Source organism: Sesamum indicum, linkage group LG8 (assembly GCF_000512975.1).
Source record: "Sesamum indicum cultivar Zhongzhi No. 13 linkage group LG8, S_indicum_v1.0, whole genome shotgun sequence".
Lineage (NCBI taxonomy): Eukaryota > Viridiplantae > Streptophyta > Magnoliopsida > Lamiales > Pedaliaceae > Sesamum > Sesamum indicum.
This window is the reverse complement of record NC_026152.1, coordinates 8,773,994-8,794,498: the sequence shown is the minus strand read 5'-3', so window position 1 is coordinate 8,794,498 and position 20,505 is coordinate 8,773,994. Positions and strand designations below refer to the sequence as shown.

Here is a 20,505-nt window from a genome sequence, read left to right as displayed (position 1 = left end):
ACCAGATATATATAAGATACAAATTCAGATGGTCTACGTGTCGAACACATCATCACCTTTGAAGTTGATACTTTCCTATAGAATAAAATAGTTTTTTAGTCCCACAAAATAAAGGTAAAATTTATTTTGATACCACAATTACGGTAGGTGACTCTTTTAGTCTCATAAAACTCATTTTTAATTCCAAAACTATAATGCATATGATTTTTTGGGACTAAAAATACGTGATCGTAGGTTTTATGGAACTAAAAGCGACACCTGTCATAGTTGTGGTACCAAAACAAATACTGTCCTTGTTTTATGCGATTAAAAAAGATTTTGCCACTTCACTATAATACACTGACACTTGAAAAAATTACTTGGTGTTGTGTCGGATGCATGTAGGATAAAGACATAACTAGAACACATTTCAAACACATATTGGACACACTTTTTATCGTGTCCGACACGTTTAGAAATTTCTACAATTCAACAAGTTTCAGGCTAAGATTAAATACATAAAAAGTAATAATAATAATAATTCAATTCTATCTCGAAATTACTTCTAAACGCTTCTTCTTCTTCTCCGATTCTATCCCTCTCTCTCTAGATTCCAAGGGAACTCGGAATTCTTAGGATTGGTTCCATGTTTGAGCGAAAAACATAGTTACCAAGAATTTAATTGGAACTATGCGTATATGGAATTTATTTATTTTTTAGGAAGGGCTTTAATTTTGTTGAATGAATCACATTTTCAGGAACCTAAGAATAATGGGTCTTGATAATGATTATATGGGCCATAAAGCAGCCATCTTAACCAATAAAATAATGTATTTTCAATTCAGTAAATAAGGCCGGCTAGCTAAGTAATCCGAGCCTTTTAGCCTGATCCGTAGTATTTGTCTGAATTCCAAGTGCCAAGTTCAACATAAACCAGAGCCCAAAATCTATTGGGCTTCTGAAATCATTTGGCCCATTAAATGTACATTATTAATGGCATTTAATGTTTAAATAAAATGTCAATGGTGTAATTATTATCTATTTTTTTGAAAAAAGGAAAAAGAAATTCACATTAAAAATAACCCTTTTTTTTTTTTCTCGTGAATGAGATATGCATGAATTAATATGATACGACTAAGTCGTGTGATCAAGTGCATTTCTCAAAGTAATATTTTAAAGCAACAATAGATAATATTATACGCAATAACATTTCAAAAACATTAAAGAAAGGGGTACTTCATCGTGCTCTCCAAACGCTTGATGTAAATACACATAAATTTTTATTAGTTTAAAAATTTTTATTTAGTATTTATATCGTTTGTTTTCGTCTAACAAATAGATTTCTCTATTGGTCAAAATTCATCAAAATCAAACGTCAGGGGTACTAAATATAATTTTTTAAATTTACTGAATTTTGACAAATGTAGTATCTATTTATTAAATAGAAACAAACTCCGAACATACTAAATATAATTTTTTAAACCATATGCAATCTACGTGTATTTATATCCAAAAAACAAAAGAAAAAGAAAAAGATAGTGTAATAAACTTTAAAAAATCCAAACAGACCACAATGAAATTGTTATAGCATGGAAACACAAGTGCACCTTTGAAAATCTTATATGGATCAAGAAAATGTAATACGATAATTAAAGTTAAATTGCAACAAACCCTTTTTGTTTTTTCCTATTTTCATTCATTTGTCAAAAGTTTCAAACCTAAAAAGACCCATAAAAAGCAAAAGAAAAGGGAAAAGAAAAAAAAAAGGGAAACCTTAAAACGGGTTTTCACACAAGAGGAACATGGAAACACGCAACACTCGCGTGTTAAGCTGCTCTACCTTCCCATACTTTGCTGACACGTCACAATTCAGTTACACATTCATTGTTGTATGTTTTATTCCCTCCTCAAAGCGACAACGTTTCCCCCTCACGTTACCCACCTTCCAATCTGTTCCCGTATCTTTTAAACCTGATTGGATGGAAAGCTGACGCTTCACATCTGGTGGCGCATCCTAATCTCATGGGCCAGCGACGTAACTGACCACCCTGCCCAAAAGAGAGCTTCGAATGTTCTTTGGCCCCGCTTTTTAGCGTCTCCCAAACGAGTATCTCGTGAACGCGACCTTTTTTTATCTAATATCCAATGGCTGTAAATAGAAAGCGGGTAGTTAAACCAAGGGTCAGGATTTTCTCAAGAAAGTTGGTTCTCTCTTCTATTTATACACTGCCATTCAGTCGTTTCTTCACTCAAAGCTTTTTCTCTTACTTATCCGTATTCTTTCAGCTCTCTGTAAGTATATTTTCTCTGGGTTTCTGGTTAACTTTTGGATCTTTTTTGTTTAAGGTAGCTTGTTCTAAGTAGCAACAATCTAACAGGAAGAGGGAAGAATGATATATAGAGGTTTTTGGGGTTAGATCTTATACTTGCATTGATTTTGCAGTTGCTTGTGATTAAGTTTCCTTTTCAATGTTTACGTTTTGATAAATCTAATGTAGGATATAGGTTGTGTAATTGTGAGTTTATGAATGTCAATGTTGAGTTTTTTGTTCTTGTTGATGCTTGCTTAATTAGGTTCGTCGTTTTTGTTGTTCTTTTCTTTCCCGGGGTGTTGTCTTATCTCCCTTTACTCTTTCCGGCTGAATATGTTGTTTCATGTTGAAAATGGGGAGAAAGGAAATCCTTTTATAGGAGGAATGAGTTGTTGAAATTTTTCACTTTGCATGGGAATTGTATTAACTACTATCAAATTATGTAGTAGAGAACGCAGAAGACTTTTTGGTTAAGAATATTATTGATGATTTCTTTCTAGAATTATCTTCGGCCATCTGCGTTTCATTGTAGCAAGAGAAAATTTGAAATGTCCGATCGATCAGTTTGGCATTGCTTCAGTTTTAAAAGTTCAGTTTGTTGAGTTTCATGTAAAGCTGCAAACAAATGAAGACTTGCTTTGAGTACTTGAGATATAGCAAAGTTGAGGCTGATTGAGTTTTATCTTGTTTTAGTTTGTGATAAATATATATAGAGGCAACTTGCTTTTGCTTTAACTTCTAATTTGTGTGGTTACTTGTTATCATGCATGTATGTAAGTAACGAACTCACATGTTAAATTGATTTTATAGGCCAAAATGGGAATCAGATTCAGAACTCTTGCCTTCAACCTTTTCCTTTCAAGCCTATTGTTTTCTCTTGCATTTTCTGCATCAGATGATGCTCTGATCAGAATAAGAGTGAAGAAGTTGAAGTTGGATGGAAACAGCCGGCTTGCTGCTCGTCTTGAGTCCAAGGAAGGGCGAGTTCCAGTAAGGAAGTATAGTCCCCTAGGTAAAGTGGTGAACAATGCTGACAGCGACATTGTAGAATTGGAGAACTACATGGATGCTCAGTACTATGGAGAGATTGGTATTGGCACTCCCCCTCAGAAATTCACTGTTATTTTTGATACTGGTAGCTCCAATCTGTGGGTTCCATCTTCAAAATGCTATTTTTCTGTAAGTATTGACTGTTAAAACATTTGATAAGGTTTATGTAAAATAAATGAATCGTTGTACGTCATATGCATTGATTTGTTAGAGAATGACTAGAAATTTGAAATGTGGTGTATTTTGGTGCAGCTTCCGTGTTATGTCCATTCCAAATACAAGTCAAGCCAGTCAAGTACCTATAAAATGAATGGTATGTTTTAATTCTGTTTTGCTCTTACCGATTGTATAAATTTGCAAATCTCTGAACTTCAAACATTTGCTATTAATATGAATCTTAGAGATTGCATGTACTTTTATACATTTGAAGTTTCAAATTTGAAAATTGCAGTTTTTCTGGGATCATGCTGAAATTTTTTACTGTGATATGACTAGTTTGTCGCCGAGTTGGAGTAACTATGTGCTAAAATGTGATATGGTCATCTGAAAAAAGATATATCTACAGACTTATAGGTATTCTCATATGTGTCAGGGTTGATCGTGATGTTCAAAATATTTCGTATGGATTCTCTCTAAAAATTATATAATTATGTATGGACACATATATTTGTCACATATAAAACAATAAGAAGCATTTTGGTGGATTTGTTATTGCTTGAAAGATATATTGACCAAAACTAGCATGGATAAATTTTGAGCTTGGCACCATTTCGTTACAGGAAAGTCTGCTGCAATTCAATATGGAACTGGAGCTATATCTGGATTCTTTAGTGAGGATAATGTCAATATTGGTCATCTGGTGGTTAAGTATCAGGTTATCCACTTCCTCGTTTGACTTATTATTTCTAAAAAATAAGTAATGACTAGTGGCTCATGACGGAGTAATTATCTGGCTCAGGAGTTTATTGAGGCAACAAGTGAACCAGGTCTTACATTTTTGGTGGCTAAGTTTGATGGAATACTGGGACTTGGTTTCCAAGAGATCTCAGTTGGAAATGCAACCCCTGTCTGGTATGAGTTGCATGTTTCTTCTATTTTTATTTCTCTTTTAGGCACGGAGATGGTATCTTTTTCTTTTTATTTTTTGTAGAAAGCATGTTGTGTGCTTTGAGGGAGGGGGTGATTATCCTTGTTATACATGTACTTATTATTGCCATGGGTTACCTTTTCTATAATTCTTTGTAGGTTGCATTCTGTTACTGCACTTGCATTTCTTGCAGGTACAACATGGTTAAACAAGGTCTTGTTAAGGAGCCTGTGTTCTCATTTTGGCTCAACCGGAATGAAAATGAAGAAAAGGGTGGTGAACTTGTCTTTGGTGGCGTTGATCCAAATCATTACAAGGGCCAACATACCTATGTTCCAGTGACACAGAAAGGATACTGGCAGGTTGATTATCAAGACAATTTTTGGTGGTAAGACCGTATTTTCATGTTGTGGACCATTTTCTGACTTTTTTTGGATGGATATCTGGCAGTTTGAGATGGGTGATTTTCTTATTGATGGAAAAAAAACCGGTACGTTGTCATTTAGCTGCCCATGTAATTTATAAGAAAGGCTGATATAATGTTTCCTTCCAATGATATAGTCATCATTTTTTTTCTTAGGTTACTGCAGTGGTCGATGCTCAGCAATTGCAGACTCTGGCACTTCTCTTATAGCTGGTCCAACAGTATGTTTTTCGCTCATATCAATCAAACATATCTATAACGCCATACTTTCTTGGGTTGCCAATCAGCTTCGTAATACTTGTGTGTTCTTGTTTCTTGTCTGTTTGTAGACTGTGATTGCCATGATTAACCGAGCCATAGGAGCCTCTGGAGTTGTTAGCCAAGAATGCAAGTCCGTGGTTGAACAATATGGGCAAACCATTCTGGATCTTCTCTTGGCCGAGGTAGGGACCTGCTATCTAGCATGTGATGTCATTTGCATTTTCTCCCAGCTTTTGGAGATATGCCTGCTTGTTCTTGTGGGCTGATCGTGATTCTATATTCCACAGGCAAAACCAGAGAAGATATGCTCCCAAGTCGGGTTATGCACTTTCGACGGGACTCGTGGTGTCAGGTTAGTTCCTTCAACTGCCTTTAGTGTACATTTGGAGAAGTTCTTATTCTTGAATTCGCAAAACCTTAACGAATACTTTGTGAGAGTAATATTTCTCTTCAAATCTTTTGATGCTGATTATGTCTCCGCATAGTGGGGGCATCGAGAGTGTTGTGGATGAACAAGGTGGCAGATCATCTAGCTTGCACGATGCTATGTGCCCTGCTTGTGAAATGGCCATTGTGTGGATGAAAAACCAACTCGAGCAAAACAAGACTCAAGACCGCATTTTAAGCTATGCTAATGAGGTACACTTTGTGTACTACTATGCTGTTAGTTTGTAGTTTTACTGTCTCATCTCATCCTGGACATGAGGGACTGTCGAAATTGCAGCTTTGCGAGCGTCTACCGAGTCCACTGGGAGAATCAGCAGTTGACTGTGGAAGGATCCCTTCTATGCCTAGTGTTTCCTTCACAATTGGTGGAAAAGAGTTTAAGTTGTCCGCAGAACAGGTAGAAGTTCATTTGGAATATACTTGAGCATTGATGTTGCTGTTTATTCGTGTTTTAAATTTGACCCTGAGATGGTGGATAATGGTGCTTTTCTGGTGTTAATCAGTACATACTTAAGGTGGGCGAGGGTGCTGAAGCACAGTGCATCAGTGGTTTCAGCGGTCTAGATATTCCTCCTCCTCGCGGTCCTCTCTGGTAATTATCGCCTGAGTTTCAAATTCATTGCCAACTTTTTTTGGACAATTTCTACCTTAATGTGCTGATGACCTTTTTGATGCTGTGAATGTTATATGCAGGATCCTGGGAGATATTTTCATGGGTCCATACCACACCGTGTTTGACTATGGCAAACTGAGAGTTGGGTTTGCTGAGGCTGCTTAGACAACCTCCCTTTTAGTGTTGAGCATAGTTACTATGTTCATCTGTTTGCAAAAAATGTGGTTAAAACAGTTGGTTTTGAAAGGTGTTGGCTTTTGCCCTGAAGATTATAATGTAAATATACACTCCCTGTTTAACCTAATATGTACAATTATTTGCTTTAAGAATATTAAATGGGAGTCTGAATGTGATCGAACTTGGGATCATCAGTGCGAAAAATACTTATCCACCAGAAAGAAACATTTTGAGGTAAAATCATTCATATGATCCATGAAACGTTGTGGCATATAAACCGAAAAGAGCACCAGTGGCACAACATAGTCTACTTCTTGATATATTTCTCCAACTTATGATATTACAATTTGGTATAGAGCAACAACATAACTTGCTAACTATAACTGCCTCATGATCATACATTAGTAATCCATGAAACTACTACTATGTTGTAAAACAATCAAAGAATGAGCTAAAATAGGATACCAAAGGAAAGGAAAAAATGAACCCCCACATGAGTAATGTGGTAATGTTCCCCTCATAGAAATTTCTTTATATCAGAATAAGAGAATTTCCTATCAAGAGACTGCAGCTGGCTGCGGAGCTTCTGGTTTTCTTCAAGCAACCGTTCGTATTCGATAAGAAACCCATCTGACTGCTTCTTTAAAGCTACTGCACTGGCTCCGGCACGGCTTGCCTCTTTACTCTTTTCCTCGAGCTGTGTCTCAAGCTCCTTTATCCTTTCCTGCAATGTGGCCTTCTCTTCTTCCATGACTTTGATTTGCTTAGAAACTGCAGGCTTCTCATCCTCAAGAGCTTGGTTTTGTTTCTTCAAAGCTTCTATGCTCTTCCTCCATATACGCAGTTCTCGGATGTAATGGTGCAGTCTGTCAATGGTCAGCACGAGGAATAGCGAGAACCCTGAACAGAATTGGTTCTTTAAATAATTGGAAAATGGTAGTTGGATGGATACACAAAAAGGGACACTGAACTCAAATAAGGGAAAGCAAAAGGAAGGTTAAACGGTATAGAGGTTAGACATTCGTTGAAGCCACAATCTGGCTGGTAATCTGCATAAACTTCATCAAAATGGAGAGCCAATCTACAGAAACCAGTAAAGGCACTGCTCAAGGTATAAAGAATGTGTTGTTCATACAAGAAAAAGAAGAGCTATAATGTCGCAGCATTAATGCATATTCAAAGCAATAAGGTATCAAATCAATATTGGGCAAAATGCAGAGGACCTCAAAAGGCAGGGATTCATGCATTTCGCATGCATAATGCATTGCATCTCCAATCCTATCAGTAATGTATTTTTGTTTCTTACACAAACGAAATCGAACAATGCTACAGAAGATTGTAATTCAACGACCGAGAAGAAAATACGAAATCTCTTAAATAAATCAACTACCAGATGAAGCTATAATGAATCCAATTTCATACAGCAAAAAAAATGTATAACGAGTCCATTCATTCAATCCGTGATGATTTCTCGAAAGAAAACAGAAACACTAGTATTTCCGCTGCAGAATAAAAGAACAAAAAAGACTTGTATGAACAATTACCCATGAGAGAAGCTCCAAGAAGGTGCCTAGCACAGAGAATCTGATCCGTAGAATCGGTGGTAGCATCTCGCATCTGACGCCTCTTGATCGCCACCGCATTGTACAAGGTCGCCAGCATGACCACGAATACTGTTCCCCCGACCGTCTGCACGACGATTGGGCCACTCCCGCGCTTGATCCGATCCAGGCCCATTATCACCGTCTTTCTTAGCGGGTTCTTGAAAATGAACAGCACGATCAGCGCCATCTCCGCGAATATCAGGGCGAATAGAACCTGGATCATTGTTGCTTTTCTAAATTCTAATTCCAGGATCCGCCTCGATGTCTTTTGGAGCAGAGGAGATTTTGACGAGAGGGTTGACCGGAAAATGGAGAGGAGGAGGAAGAGCAAACGGAGAAGGCCAAAATCCAAGTAGCTTAACCTTCCAGACCGGTATTTGAATTGAAAGTTCGTTGTCTTTTAAAGTATCTAGAAATTGGGGGCTCCATGTCCTTATATTTAATATCAGTCCTTGGATTCTTTGAATTATACAGTCCGGCCCTGTTTCGAATTGAAAGTTGACTTGGGTGTCTATAGGTCTTCCAAAGAAGTTAGAATTTGGCGCACTGCATTGTACGTGTTCTTATATTTGCATGTCAGTCCTTGGATTTCTTGTAAATTACAAAGTTAAATAATGTGGTTGAAAATTTTCAGTGGATGGAGGAGAATCGTCAATTAGATAGCAGTCAACCAATTACTTGGACTAATCTTATTTATCGCTTCATTTACTTCTGAACAACTATGATTTACAAAAATGAGTAAATTAAAATGAATTGGGTTTTGGTTGATATACATCACCTAAATTTATAGGTATATTCTACCTAAATTAAGTTTGATTAAATTAAATCAATCACATAACAAATATAATATTCACATGATGAATTGAATTTACATCATTCACACGATCATCATAGCTTTACTAATTCGCTGGACGCTCTTTTAGCTGCCCATTTTCTATTTCTTATGTGTGTATATATCTAAGGTGTGAATGGGTGTGGGTATGTGGTTTTTCTTTCTCTGTTTTTTAAGGTTTTTGCAGAATTAATGTCTGCTGAGACGAAATGGGAAATTATTGGCCGAATTCAGATTCATCAAATCTAAATCACTTATATAGAAAATGTAATATATTTATTGTATGATTGATATATAATTAAAAAAAATTAATAATTTAATTCAATCAAATTTGATTTGAACAAAAATTCTTCACTCAAGTGTTGGGAGAATTAAATGGAAGAATGGGATTGTATGGTATATATAGAGAGAGAGGGAGAATTGAAAGTGTTGACTGTGGAAAGATGAATTGAAAATAATATTCCAAGGTCTGATAATTTGAACCGGTTAATTAATGGACTGTTTCTGGCCTTCTTCAAAATGGTGGTCGCTATTATTTTTATTTTTGTTTGGGGCAGTTATGCCTTTGACTTTCAACCTGGAGACTACTTCTCCAAATTTATCTTCACCATCAATTATTATTCAAATTAAGTTTTATCGAATTAAATTAATTATAAAATAAATATAATACGTTTATTATGTGATAAATCACTTTTATTATTAAACTGTACACGAATCACATGATAAGTATATTATATTTACTATATAATTATTTCAAATCCAACCAAATTAGAATTTCCCAACCAACCCTCACAAATTCCATTTATTTGATCCTTTCACAATTTTCTGCTTCCTAAAGAGAGAAAAACAAAGTGATAAAGATAGAATTTTAGATAAAATTACATCCACTTCTATCATAATTACTAATGTTCTTGCAAAACCTCAAAGAACACAACTGAAATTTACCAAAAACTGTAAAATCCATACGATATTTTTTAGTCAATTGATCCAAGAAATTCGCACCGGTAATCTAAGAAAACAGGAACATAGCATTTACTTGTGAAAATGTATGATGTACAAATTAAAAAGTAATAAAAGAATGAATTTGGTATGCCCTAAATTTACATAAAACTACGTTAGCTTTACATTTAATAATGTAACCACAAAAAAATGTTTACTGCAACTACTCCATGGACACAAATGAACTGATCTAGAAAAGCTTGCTCGCAAACTCGTCCATGTCTTCCCCTTTAACAGAAGAAGCCGCCGCCATTTCTCGCAGCTGAGATAAACTCCTTCCCAACTGCAAACCAACCTTCATTTCAAACACTTGTCCGTTCTCCCTTCTTTCCAAATCCTCCTCCTCCAAGTTTGATTCAATCGACTCTTCCATCTGCTTAAAGAATCCGGCATTGCTCCTGTACATTTCAAACACCATCCCCACTTGCCCGCCGTGCTCAAAAGAGTTCACCACACTAGCCAACGCGCCGCCTACAACCCCCAACACCACAGCCCAGCTGCCGTGAGAAGGCGAGCCCACAAGCGCGGACCCTACGGCTGCCAAACCCGTCAGCACGGGGCCACTTACGGCCAGAATTTTGTTCAGTTTTAGTGCTTTTCCTCCCAACCTCAAGTAATCTTCCTCATCCTTTCTTCTTATCACGTTAATTATTTCTCTCATTTCCTCCTCCAATTTCCCGTCCCAGCCATTGTAAGATTGATCATTTCCTGTTCTGGGCTGTTTTCTTCTCTGCTCCGGCCACCACACAGCGGGTTCCACAGTAGCCGGAAACTTTTGGAGCATCGCCCCGAGGAGAGGAAGTGGATACGCCTTATCGAGAGCCAAGACTTTGTCCATCATTTCCTTAACATCAAATGCAGTGGGATTTCCAATGGATAGAGTGGTCTCAATTTGACACTGGAGCTGCTTGAACAATCTTGCAGCGTTTCTTTGTTCTTCGGCAAGCTGAGATGGTTGGATTTTATTCACAACCGAAAGCATCCCGGTAGCCGCCACGTACATGAGTGTGGAAGAAAGCTTTATCGCCACCGCAGGAGCACCGGCGCTGATGGCGGCAATGCCCGCCATGGTGGCGGCAGCGAGAGTGAGAGCGTTGATAGATGTTAATAGAAGGCTATTCCAGTTGGTTCTTTGATCACCAATATTATTGTGCATCTCAACTCTATCTGCAACCGCCTCCAAGATCGCGTAAAGCTTCTCCACAACCAATGAATCGGGCCCATTTCTCTCATTTCTTGTAACCGTCTCAACATAGACAGGACTAAGCGGTATGTCCGTGCATTTGTGCAACTGATCCTGCAGTTGCTCCGCCATTAATCCTCTTGTTTGAAGTCCCGGAAGAGAAATATTGTTGACCCGATTCGGGATATTGATGGTAGCCCTAATGATTCCTCTTTGCTTTGAATTGGAGGAAGAAGAAATGGAAGAATTCAAGAACAAGCTGGATGGTTTTAAGGTTGCCATTTTTCTTCCGGATGGCGCAGAGTTTGTTGCTTGTGATTTCTGTTTATCTTGTAAGAAGGTATTGAAGTGGAGAGTAAGGATTGATGGGAGACAAGAATCTTGCATGGTGCACAAGTGTTTATATAGAGGGGGAAATGGGATATACTGTGTTTGAATGTTGACAATGAATTGAAATTGTAGACTGGGAAAAGAATAAAATTCAGCATTTGAATGGGTTAATGAATTAGACTGTGTCAGGGGTTTGGGGGTTGATGTTTCAAGTGGCGATGTAGTTATTTTAGTTTAAGGCAGTTGAGGATTGACTTTCAACTTGTAGAACGCTTCTCCAACCTCCCCCCCCCCCCCGGGTAAAGAAGAAAAAAATTCTAACATTCATCATATTTTTTCAAACTTGAACATATTATTATTATATATAATAAGTGTGATATATTTTTTTAGTGTAATTAATGATAAATATATTATATTTATTATATAATCAAAAAAATTCACGTCATCAACTATGTTAATACCTAAATAAGTGTTTTTTTGTGAATTTGATTACATAACAATTCAAATTTTATTTTATTTTGGGAAATAACTTGGTAAAAAGAGAATTACAATTTGATGGGTAAATTTTTTCAAGTTGTAATTTCTTTTTGCCAAATCATTTAATATATATATATATATATGTGTGTGTTGGACTTTCATGCAATCAAATTCATTGGGAAAGCCCCATTTTAAGTGTTGACATGGTTAACAATGTAGGAGTTTTCGATCAAATTGACCGAAAAAGGACTAAAATTGTTCCAACTTTTACAGTTATACGACGAAATTTTGAATTTTAATATGGATAGAACCAAAATTATTGTCCCTTAACTTATAAGACTAAAATTGTAGTTTTTTCATTAAGCTAATTCAACATGTACTTTGAAAATTTGATGTAAAAATGACGTGCAATATATGTGAAATTTGATGTAAATTTAAATCGTGTTGTTTGGAAAGTTATCAATATCCCTTAAGTTTGATGAAATTATGTAACATATCCGAATTTTGGACGAAGGTCTGGTAATATCTACTTTGCCCTTGCTCTTTTTTTTTCGGACAAAAAATTTGAAAAATCATTTTTAAAAAACTAACGAGGTGAAATTTTTTTCTTGTCCTTCTAATCCATAAAAAAGATGTGCAAAATTTTAAAATATAAGTAGAATTATTTCATAGTGTACAAAAATATTTTAACAAGTTCACCACAAAAAGTGATGTAAACCTAACGAAAATCGGAATGAACTAGTTATTGTATGGCTAATAAAATCAGGAATATTAGTAGTTTTTTATAAACAATAAATATTTATAATTATGCTAAAGTTTATAGGAGTTCAGTATAATTTACTCATACATAAAATGTATGGTGCATAAACACGGACATGGCGACACAAACACAATGACACCAAAAAATGTAAAAAATGTTCAAATTAATTAAACCATCATGACCATCTCCATAATTTTTAGTAATTTTTTCTCAAAACTTTTAGTTGAGATGAGTGAGTTAATTTTTGTTTTATTTTTTATTAGTCAAAATTCCTTTTTTTTTTAAAAAAAAAAAGCCCAATTTTTTTTGAAATAATAAAAAAATTCAAACGTACCGGACACGCGTGTCCCTTTTTTCTTTTTTTTTAAAAATTTTTCGGACACGCGGATACTGCATCGAGTAATTTTTTAAAGTATTCGTGTATTATAGCATATTATATATATATATATATATATGTTCTTGAAGTTATTCTTTTATGAGAAAGAGAGAAAAATTAATCACAAATTTGAAAAAGCAATTATTTTAGGATAAAAACAAAATAATGGGTAATTCAAATGCTTTTTTTTTTTTAGTTCAAATGTTGGTCTGATTTTGATTACTTCATAGGTCTTGAATCCTTGCTTTCGTCTTACATGACTTTATTTATTTTATTTACTTTTCCTTATTTCTTTTCATATATAGTTTCCATCTTCGATATATATATATATATATATATTAGAAGTTATTGTTCAACTCTTATAACAACAGAAAAAGTCAAAGCTTTGTCCTTCCTTCAAACAGATTATTGGGATTGTCATTCCATAAATTTATTATTCAAATTATTAAAATTGGGCGAACTAAATCGATTACAAAATATATGCAATACATTTATAATGTAATTGATTATTTTCTCTAAATTATATATCAATCACATAATAAATATATTACAATTATCATATAATTAATTCAAAAACGACCCAACTCAATTTAGATTAGAATTTCCCCTTATTCACAATTATACGGAAGGATTGAAGATTGCTCTAATTTATGTTTTCTACAAACATTGCTAATATTGTAAATGCATAATATGAATCCCACCCAACCTGGTGGGATATACGTGCAAATAGCCCTCTCAAATTACAAATAGCCCTCACTTGTACAAAAAAGTCTCTTTTGTCTTCTTTCGAAAATTTGTTGGTTATGGGTTTTAATGGGAGAATAATTTTAGAAATTGATAAAATGTCACTTATTTTATCCCAATATATATTACAAAACTTGGATGAATACCAATTTCTAAAGAACAGTACCACTTCTTCCAATATTTAATGGGACAACATTGATACAGAAAACAGGACAAGTTGCTAGTTTGAAGTTTGAACATCCCTCCTTTTACATGAGAGCTTCTTAACCTTTGGATCTTGCTCTGAGATTCAGAAATATTGCCCTGAAAAAACAGGCATTAGAAACTAAAACAGAGACATAAGTAATCTGAGCATCAGAGGTTGTCAAGATGAAAAATGAAAGCATTGTACCAGAAACAGCCAACGAGACTTTGGACGACAACTCTAAACTGCAGAGGCACATACTGATGATTTACCCATCCAACCACTGGCCAGAACTGCATAGTATTGGACTCAAATTAATCCTTGTCGCTTGAGAACAGGATAATTGAGACTTGAAAGAAAAAGGAAAGCTAGTCTCGCTTACCGTCCATGCTGTATACTGCACGATCGGATAGTCCTTCTTGATCTTAGATTGCACATGGATCCAGGGTCTTCCTATGCTCATTATCAAATTTAGATCATTAAAATTCTGGCATTAGATCGAAAAAACAGTTTTGTAGCTCAGAAATATAACTTGTAATAGAGACACGAAACTGCTTCTTCTGAGCTACATGATCATATACTTGCAAGCAATACATGCCCCAATTCCGAAATTTACGTACAGAAGATGAATGCTAAGGTGATTTTGTTACGCTAAGATGAATGAATGCTCCACATAACAGGAGCAATGTTTAAGAATGTGCAGCAAGTTAATACTTAATACCTTCCATAATTACACATGATCAGCTGATGATGTTTAGGAAACTCACCTTCAACAACGACCCCATAGTAAATCATGAAAAACATATTGTTCCAAGGGGAAGATGTCAGTTGCTCCAACACCACCTGAAATGATTTCATTTGCCAATTTAACTTAGAGTATTGAGAGAATCGAGAAACAAAGTAAGTATTACCATAGATGTGGGAAATACCTTCTTGGCAACAGTTTTTGTGTCTTTCCTCCCCTTGAAAAGTTTGTCCAGCAGTATGTGAAAAAAATGCCCGAACGGTCCGGCATAGACAGAGCCAAAAAGCTGCACTTATGTCAATCTTGGCTCAGTTACTACACAAATTGTCGAATCAACACAAGATATGCAGCACACATCAGTAATCTTACTCACACACTACATAAAGAACAGTACCACTTTGAGAAGGAGCCGTCTGAGCTGAAGTTTCTGGAGGCCAGAGAGCTTCTGCGCCACTATATCAGTGATCGCAGACAGCACTCCTGCCGTTATCACCTGCAGACCAAAATAAATTCAAAACAAAAACTGGAAAACGCATACCCACATCACAATCAAATCAGAAAAAGCAAAAACAAGGGAAATCAGTTAGAAAATCAAGAAAGGTGTGAAGTCGAAGAAAAGATGAGACTTTGGTTCTCAAAGGGTGTTGTTGGAGCTGTATGAGATACTGTTGCAACCCATTCTTTGCTACTGATCCCATTGCTCACTCTTGCTTGGTTTCTTTCTCCTAATTCTTCTAGTCCGCTAAAATAGAGAGCGCAAGGAAAAAAAAGCATGTGTTCTGTCGAGTACGGTACTATGAATCTGATTCTTTATACACAAAAACAAGAAAAGTGAATCTGATTCTTGTATATGTCTGATGATGGACTCATCTCAACCGTCGCCGTAAATGATCAAACTCAAGATGACCCACCCAGCTTTTGTAAATAGTTAGAGTGTGTAAGGCTAGCCTTACGCAATCTGACATGGCGGGCAGCTCATCAAGGTAGTGTGGAGATTAGATTAATGGGGTTAGCTGGTGCCTCGCTTTCTATTTAAACGAGACAGCCAAGTTAGCTATCTCTATGTAATTAGCATAGTGAATATGACAGGGTTAATTGCATATTTTTGTGCTATGATTATATTTGTTGGCATTTTAATCCTTTATGCTTTCAAATTTGCAAAAGGGTCTTGCATGTTTTAGAACATATTTGGCAGAAAAATTTGAAATCGATTGAAAAGTTTCATTGTGTCCTGCTCGTGCAGATGAAGATTGGCAGCTAATTTTCCGAATAGGCATAATTAGAGGACGGAAAATACAATTAAGCCCAATACAATACACAAGATTTTTCTCTCAAATCATGGCAGTTACGGGAGTTGCATTGATGAAATCAATTTCTGATCAATATGGGCTTCGGATTAAGATCATCAACAAAAGGTGGTTGATTAGAGTAGTAGATATACATAATAATTTCAATCGCTAAAATTTCATGTAAAATCAACATATGAATGCATTTATATTGGAAGAAATTACTCCAGGATTATGGGATTACATTCCTGTCATTGACAGCAAGAAAAAGGGTGTCCAGCGTGGTGATATGTCACTAATTGAAAAAACTATAGGTGTCAATTTCATTCGTCAAACATCCCAAGATAAAGAACATCGTATGTCATCTGCAATGTACCAAAAAGAATACGTTTCAGTGGTAACTGTTGCTCAAGAAATTTCAAGATTCACCAAGGAAAGTTAAGAACGCTTGTAATATTTGTTGGGAACAAAAGGCATCTTTGTAACTGATCCATCATAGGACTTCCCTCGGATAACAATCTTTACTTTAGTCCCAGTCTTGTGGGATCCAGATTTCACATACCCCATGGCAATGTTTTTCTTGAGACATGGGCTAAATCCTCCACTGGTGATTTCCCCTATGTTCTGCCCATTCTCATCTTGAATCTCACTATGACCTCTGGCAGGTGGGCCGGCGGAGAAAAGCCCGACTCGTCTGATTGATGGTCCTTGTTCAATCTGTTTGAGTATCACTTCGGCACCGAGGAATCCTCCTTCTGACCTTCTTCTCTTTCCTACAGCCCAAGTAAGTCCTGCTTCTATGGGTGTTATGTGCTGCTCCATATCGTTCCCATACAAGCACAAACCAGCTTCAAGGCGGAGACTGTCTCGAGCACCCAGCCCGGTCAATCTAACCTTACCTTCAGATTTTTCTAGGATAGCTTTTGTTAGATCAACTGCATTCTCCGAAGGTACTGAAATTTCAAATCCATCTTCACCAGTGTACCTGGAAGTTTATAAATTGAACAGGGAAGGAGCTATATCATACCAAGCAATGAAGTACATCAGAGAATGATGTCGCGATAATCACAGAACAATCTTGAAGTTCTTAAAAAGACAGTTGCATGAATCGATAAGAGTAGCATACCCTGTTCTTGTGAGGTAGCAGGGCACCCCATTGATATCCAACACTCGGAAGTCATTAAAATATATCTTGCTTAGGTCCTCCTTTGCCAGGTGTTGCAAAACTGGGGCAGCAAGGGGACCCTGCACCATAGAGGTAAAGATAATGCATGTTAGTGGCAGATCAGTCCCTAACATCGGACAAAATGGTGTAGTTTACATGCCTGAGAGAGTAAATATTTTTTACTAGCTAGAACATAACAACTCCATCTCATTCTGGAAGATATATTAAAGGTATTAGACTTGATCTCTTAATTTATCATTCTCATACACTCCTCCATCCACAAAATGACAAAACAATAGAACAAATAAAATACACCTTCAGGAAAACTCATGAATGCGATAGGAATACTGTGAACAAACTAATACAGCAGGGCCAGAATGCTAAAGCAGCGATCAAAATTAGACATGACCGCCCTCCTATTATTATGTTTTCCATGTCCCACTCAATCACTCAAGAGTAGAACACTCGATGGCTGGGGATCAGAAACAATGATATTGAAGGTTTTGGAGTAGCATATCCGTAAAAGAAAGCATGGACATCAGGAAAAAAGTGTTAATATACATCCACATTTGCTTTACCAAAATTTTAAAGCATTGGCAAAAACCTGAAAACCAAAGTGGGCAAAAGGTTGTCCTCTCAAATTCTCAGTTATAATGGAGAAGCAATACTTCGTAGATAGCTTATCAAGATTGTCCGATTACTATGATTTTATCATTGGGAGTAATCATTTTCAACTACAAATTTCAGCAACTGAGAATAGGTCTTCTTTGAAAAAATTAGGCTGTCTTCCAAGTTAAGGCTAACGTACTGCATTCAATTCTAGAGAAGATATGAAGAACCCAAAGCAGAAATGCAAAATCTCACCTGCAGAGCCAGAAGGGATCGCTCATCATGGATGTGCCAAGAAACATCACCACCTTTCGATGTGAATGCTTTCATGTGTTCCTCAATATGTGCAAGATCTTTGTCTCTGCATCCTGCATTCACAACCAGATAAATGTGCTCATTCGTCACCTTGGCGATCACAGAATCATCAATTGCACCTCCCTTCTCATTTGTTAAGATCGTCAAAGTCCCAGTCCCAGGTGCAAGACCAGCAACATCAGCAATCACAAGCTTCTCAAGAAAAGGAATGCAGTCCTTTCCTTTGAGGCTCAGACCGCACATATGCGACACATCAAAGAGGCTACCATTATCCCTACAGTTCAATGTAGAGTCCATAATCGAGTCTTTATACTGAATCGGCATACTCCATCCTGCAAAAGGTACCATTTTTCCTCCATTGGCTACATGGAAGTCATAAAGAACTGTCTTCTTGAGATCTGATTCTGATGCAAAGCATCGACGGGATATAGCCCTCTTATCAACATGAGCCAAACGGCGAGTAATTGATTGCCCAAGTTGCCACAGTCCCCCTCCCCTCATCTTACTTTATAAATATCTGATCAAAAGAACAATGGGGTGATTAAAAATGAACTAAAACTTTACTGAAAAAGCATATAACATAAGCATCCCGAGATCTAGAGACAAAACAAATGCAGAATCAAGTGAGCACCCGATTCATTGCATTGCATTGTTAGAGCATATAGTTCATAGTATAACAAGTGAACAAACAATACACGCAATATGAAAAGAACACTATGATTGAAGAATCAGAATAAAAAAAACCCAACCTTTATCATCAATACGGCCGTATAACCAAAATCAAAACCCAATATTATTCGACAATGCAGAAAGGATGTGTGATTCAGTATTTCTTTCAGTTATCTAATAGGCATCAACTCATAGCCCATGAAACGAAATAATCGCAGAAATCGACGTATTATGTACATTCTTCAAGTCAGATCCCAATACTAGTATCGATGAATTTTCATCAAAGATTATCTAAACTGCCCATAAAGAAGAAAGAAAAAAGACAAGATCATACGAATAAGCAGGAAAGAAACAATCTTCGATCAATTGTTAAGTACTGGAATTCAAGATTTAAATTCATAAGAGAGAATGAAGAAGGCGAAATACCAGAGTTAGTGAAGATTCTTTTCCTCGCAAATGCTCGTGCGCGAACCCAAGATCTTTACAAGAATAAATAATACGAAATGTACACATATATATATACATTTAATAATATATACATATATATATATATAGAGAGAGAGAGAGAGACTCTGTCTTTATTCAGACATGTATTTGGTGTATTAATTATGTATGAAGATGTTAAAAGGTGATTATTGTATATGTAAAATAATAAAAAAATTTAACCCAAATTAAATTTAATTAATTATATAATAAGTATAATATATATTTATAATTAATATATAATTTTAAAAAAATTATTAATTATATAATAAGTATATTAAATTATTGTATAATTGATTTATTCCACCAACATTAATTTAATTAAAAATTTCCCGTAAAATAATAGAAAATGGAGATGTTTGGTGGGATGCAATGGATACCCAGTCACCATCTTCAGTAGTTGCAATTACTCCAATTATTTGCTTTTCTGGTAACTATCTCCAAATTACCCCTTTTCACTTTGATTTGTTTTTGTTCCACCCCATATTCTGAAGAGGTGGATTCAACTTTCTATTGCAACTCTTTTTGTATTTTTATTATATTTTATACATAAACAATATAATAAAAATACAACAATAAAAAATTCAATCCAACTTATAAGGTAAAACTTTCTTTTGTGAAATTTAACTTTTAAATTAATTATTTTTGTTAATTAAACTCTAAGTAGTTAAATTTAGCAAAATAATATTTTGTTTCTAACATGTCAAATATAGTCATATTTGATCAACACCTAAGAAAATAATATTTTGATTTATTATATTTTTTCAAATTTATATATTTCGCAAATAGCTCTCTTCATTTAATTTTATTATAATTTCAACAAATATACAGGTATTATAATTTTCAAAAAATTAAAAGTCCCAAGTGTATTATCACTTTGGTAAACAAACAGCTTTTGTAGTTTATATGCTTTTAACAAGAATATATACCTCGTAATTTCATGAATTCGAATGAAAAATAGTTGTTGCTTAATGCTTCAAAAATGATTTATTTATTTAAATAGATAAAAATTTAACATATGGACTGTTTATTTTGAGATGGGCATTGCATTGAAATTTGAATTCATGAAGATGGGATAATTCAAATTAAATTTTGACAAAATACGATTATATAACCATAACATAATGTTCTTGGATTGCTGGGTTGAATTTGATAGTGACCATAGACCGTAGGGTTTAGGGTTGTCCGTCCCCACTGTTTTCCACTCCGGCAGCATCGCCGCCTCCCATAGAAAACCCGAACCCCATTCCCATTCCGGCGCCGAAGCCTATATTAATGCCGTTATTGCCATCAAATCCTTTATCTTTCCCCATTCCACCACCGTATCCACTGCCTTCACCATGCCCATATCCTTCGCCGGATCCTTCATTGTTTTCTTCCCCGCCTCCCGCGTC

General features: G+C 35.7%; 6 protein-coding genes across 7 annotated transcripts in view; 1 reads left to right on the top strand and 5 right to left on the bottom strand.

Annotated features, from left to right (window-relative positions):
- On the top strand, positions 1,998-6,509 carry LOC105167997 (aspartic proteinase A1-like). 2 transcript variants are annotated; one of them, XM_011087894.2, is made up of 14 exons: positions 1,998-2,271; positions 3,102-3,470; positions 3,594-3,654; positions 4,121-4,215; positions 4,300-4,412; positions 4,622-4,790; positions 4,879-4,918; positions 5,009-5,073; positions 5,182-5,295; positions 5,401-5,465; positions 5,599-5,752; positions 5,838-5,957; positions 6,064-6,152; positions 6,254-6,509. In XM_011087894.2, the coding sequence occupies exons 1-14, from the start codon at positions 2,125-2,127 to the stop codon at positions 6,336-6,338; spliced, it is 1,686 nt and encodes a 561-aa protein (XP_011086196.1). In that variant the 5' UTR covers positions 1,998-2,124; the 3' UTR covers positions 6,339-6,509. The 2 variants fall into 2 exon arrangements, with proteins under 2 accessions (XP_011086196.1, XP_011086197.1); XM_011087895.1 differs by lacking the exon at positions 1,998-2,271 and adding an exon at positions 2,326-2,391.
- LOC105167996 (B-cell receptor-associated protein 31-like) lies at positions 6,643-8,429 on the bottom strand. The gene is made up of 2 exons (XM_011087893.2): positions 7,895-8,429; positions 6,643-7,250 (listed from the first exon to the last, which is right to left on the bottom strand). Exons 1-2 carry the CDS (start codon positions 8,175-8,177, stop codon positions 6,868-6,870), a joined length of 666 nt encoding a protein of 221 aa, XP_011086195.1. The 5' UTR covers positions 8,178-8,429; the 3' UTR covers positions 6,643-6,867.
- LOC105168599 (probable F-box protein At4g22030) lies at positions 9,784-11,369 on the bottom strand. Its single transcript, XM_011088734.2, has one exon. It carries the CDS (start codon positions 11,353-11,355, stop codon positions 9,976-9,978), a length of 1,380 nt encoding a protein of 459 aa, XP_011087036.1. The 5' UTR covers positions 11,356-11,369; the 3' UTR covers positions 9,784-9,975.
- On the bottom strand, positions 13,696-15,566 carry LOC105167994 (peroxisomal membrane protein PMP22). The gene is made up of 7 exons (XM_011087892.2): positions 15,211-15,566; positions 14,979-15,077; positions 14,769-14,870; positions 14,607-14,682; positions 14,222-14,292; positions 14,047-14,132; positions 13,696-13,958 (listed from the first exon to the last, which is right to left on the bottom strand). The coding sequence occupies exons 1-7, from the start codon at positions 15,280-15,282 to the stop codon at positions 13,919-13,921; spliced, it is 546 nt and encodes a 181-aa protein (XP_011086194.1). The 5' UTR covers positions 15,283-15,566; the 3' UTR covers positions 13,696-13,918.
- LOC105167993 (aminomethyltransferase, mitochondrial) lies at positions 16,055-19,200 on the bottom strand. The gene is made up of 4 exons (XM_011087891.2): positions 19,055-19,200; positions 17,900-18,476; positions 16,997-17,115; positions 16,055-16,855 (listed from the first exon to the last, which is right to left on the bottom strand). The coding sequence occupies exons 2-4, from the start codon at positions 18,458-18,460 to the stop codon at positions 16,309-16,311; spliced, it is 1,227 nt and encodes a 408-aa protein (XP_011086193.1). The 5' UTR covers positions 18,461-18,476; positions 19,055-19,200; the 3' UTR covers positions 16,055-16,308.
- Positions 20,287-20,505, bottom strand: part of LOC105168598 (glycine-rich protein DOT1-like) — an 847-nt gene continuing 628 nt past the window's right edge. Inside the window, exon 2 of the mRNA XM_011088733.1 lies at positions 20,287-20,378. Within this exon, the coding sequence (XP_011087035.1) occupies positions 20,287-20,378 (92 nt within the window). The remainder of the gene's footprint in view (positions 20,379-20,505) is intronic.

Excerpts from the sequence above, each read along its gene's own strand:
- LOC105168599 (XM_011088734.2), bottom strand. The coding sequence starts at position 11,355 with ATGCAAGATTCTTGTCTCCCATCAATCCTTACTCTCCACTTCAATACC.
- LOC105167994 (XM_011087892.2), bottom strand. The coding sequence starts at position 15,282 with ATGGGATCAGTAGCAAAGAATGGGTTGCAACAGTATCTCATACAGCTC. Across the intron at positions 14,871-14,978 it reads GACGGCTCCTTCTCAAAGTG|CTTTTTGGCTCTGTCTATGC; the intron begins GTACTGTTCTTT and ends ACATAAGTGCAG. Across the intron at positions 14,293-14,606 it reads CTATGGGGTCGTTGTTGAAG|GAAGACCCTGGATCCATGTG; the intron begins GTGAGTTTCCTA and ends TAATGAGCATAG.
- LOC105167993 (XM_011087891.2), bottom strand. The coding sequence starts at position 18,460 with ATGAGGGGAGGGGGACTGTGGCAACTTGGGCAATCAATTACTCGCCGT. Across the intron at positions 17,116-17,899 it reads GATCCCTTCTGGCTCTGCAG|GGTCCCCTTGCTGCCCCAGT; the intron begins GTGAGATTTTGC and ends TCTATGGTGCAG. Across the intron at positions 16,856-16,996 it reads TGCTACCTCACAAGAACAGG|GTACACTGGTGAAGATGGAT; the intron begins GTATGCTACTCT and ends ATAAACTTCCAG.
- LOC105167997 (XM_011087894.2), top strand. The coding sequence starts at position 2,125 with ATGGCTGTAAATAGAAAGCGGGTAGTTAAACCAAGGGTCAGGATTTTC. Across the intron at positions 2,272-3,101 it reads CCGTATTCTTTCAGCTCTCT|GCCAAAATGGGAATCAGATT; the intron begins GTAAGTATATTT and ends TTGATTTTATAG. Across the intron at positions 5,958-6,063 it reads TTAAGTTGTCCGCAGAACAG|TACATACTTAAGGTGGGCGA; the intron begins GTAGAAGTTCAT and ends GGTGTTAATCAG.
- LOC105167996 (XM_011087893.2), bottom strand. The coding sequence starts at position 8,177 with ATGATCCAGGTTCTATTCGCCCTGATATTCGCGGAGATGGCGCTGATC. Across the intron at positions 7,251-7,894 it reads TCTTGGAGCTTCTCTCATGG|GGTTCTCGCTATTCCTCGTG; the intron begins GTAATTGTTCAT and ends AATTCTGTTCAG.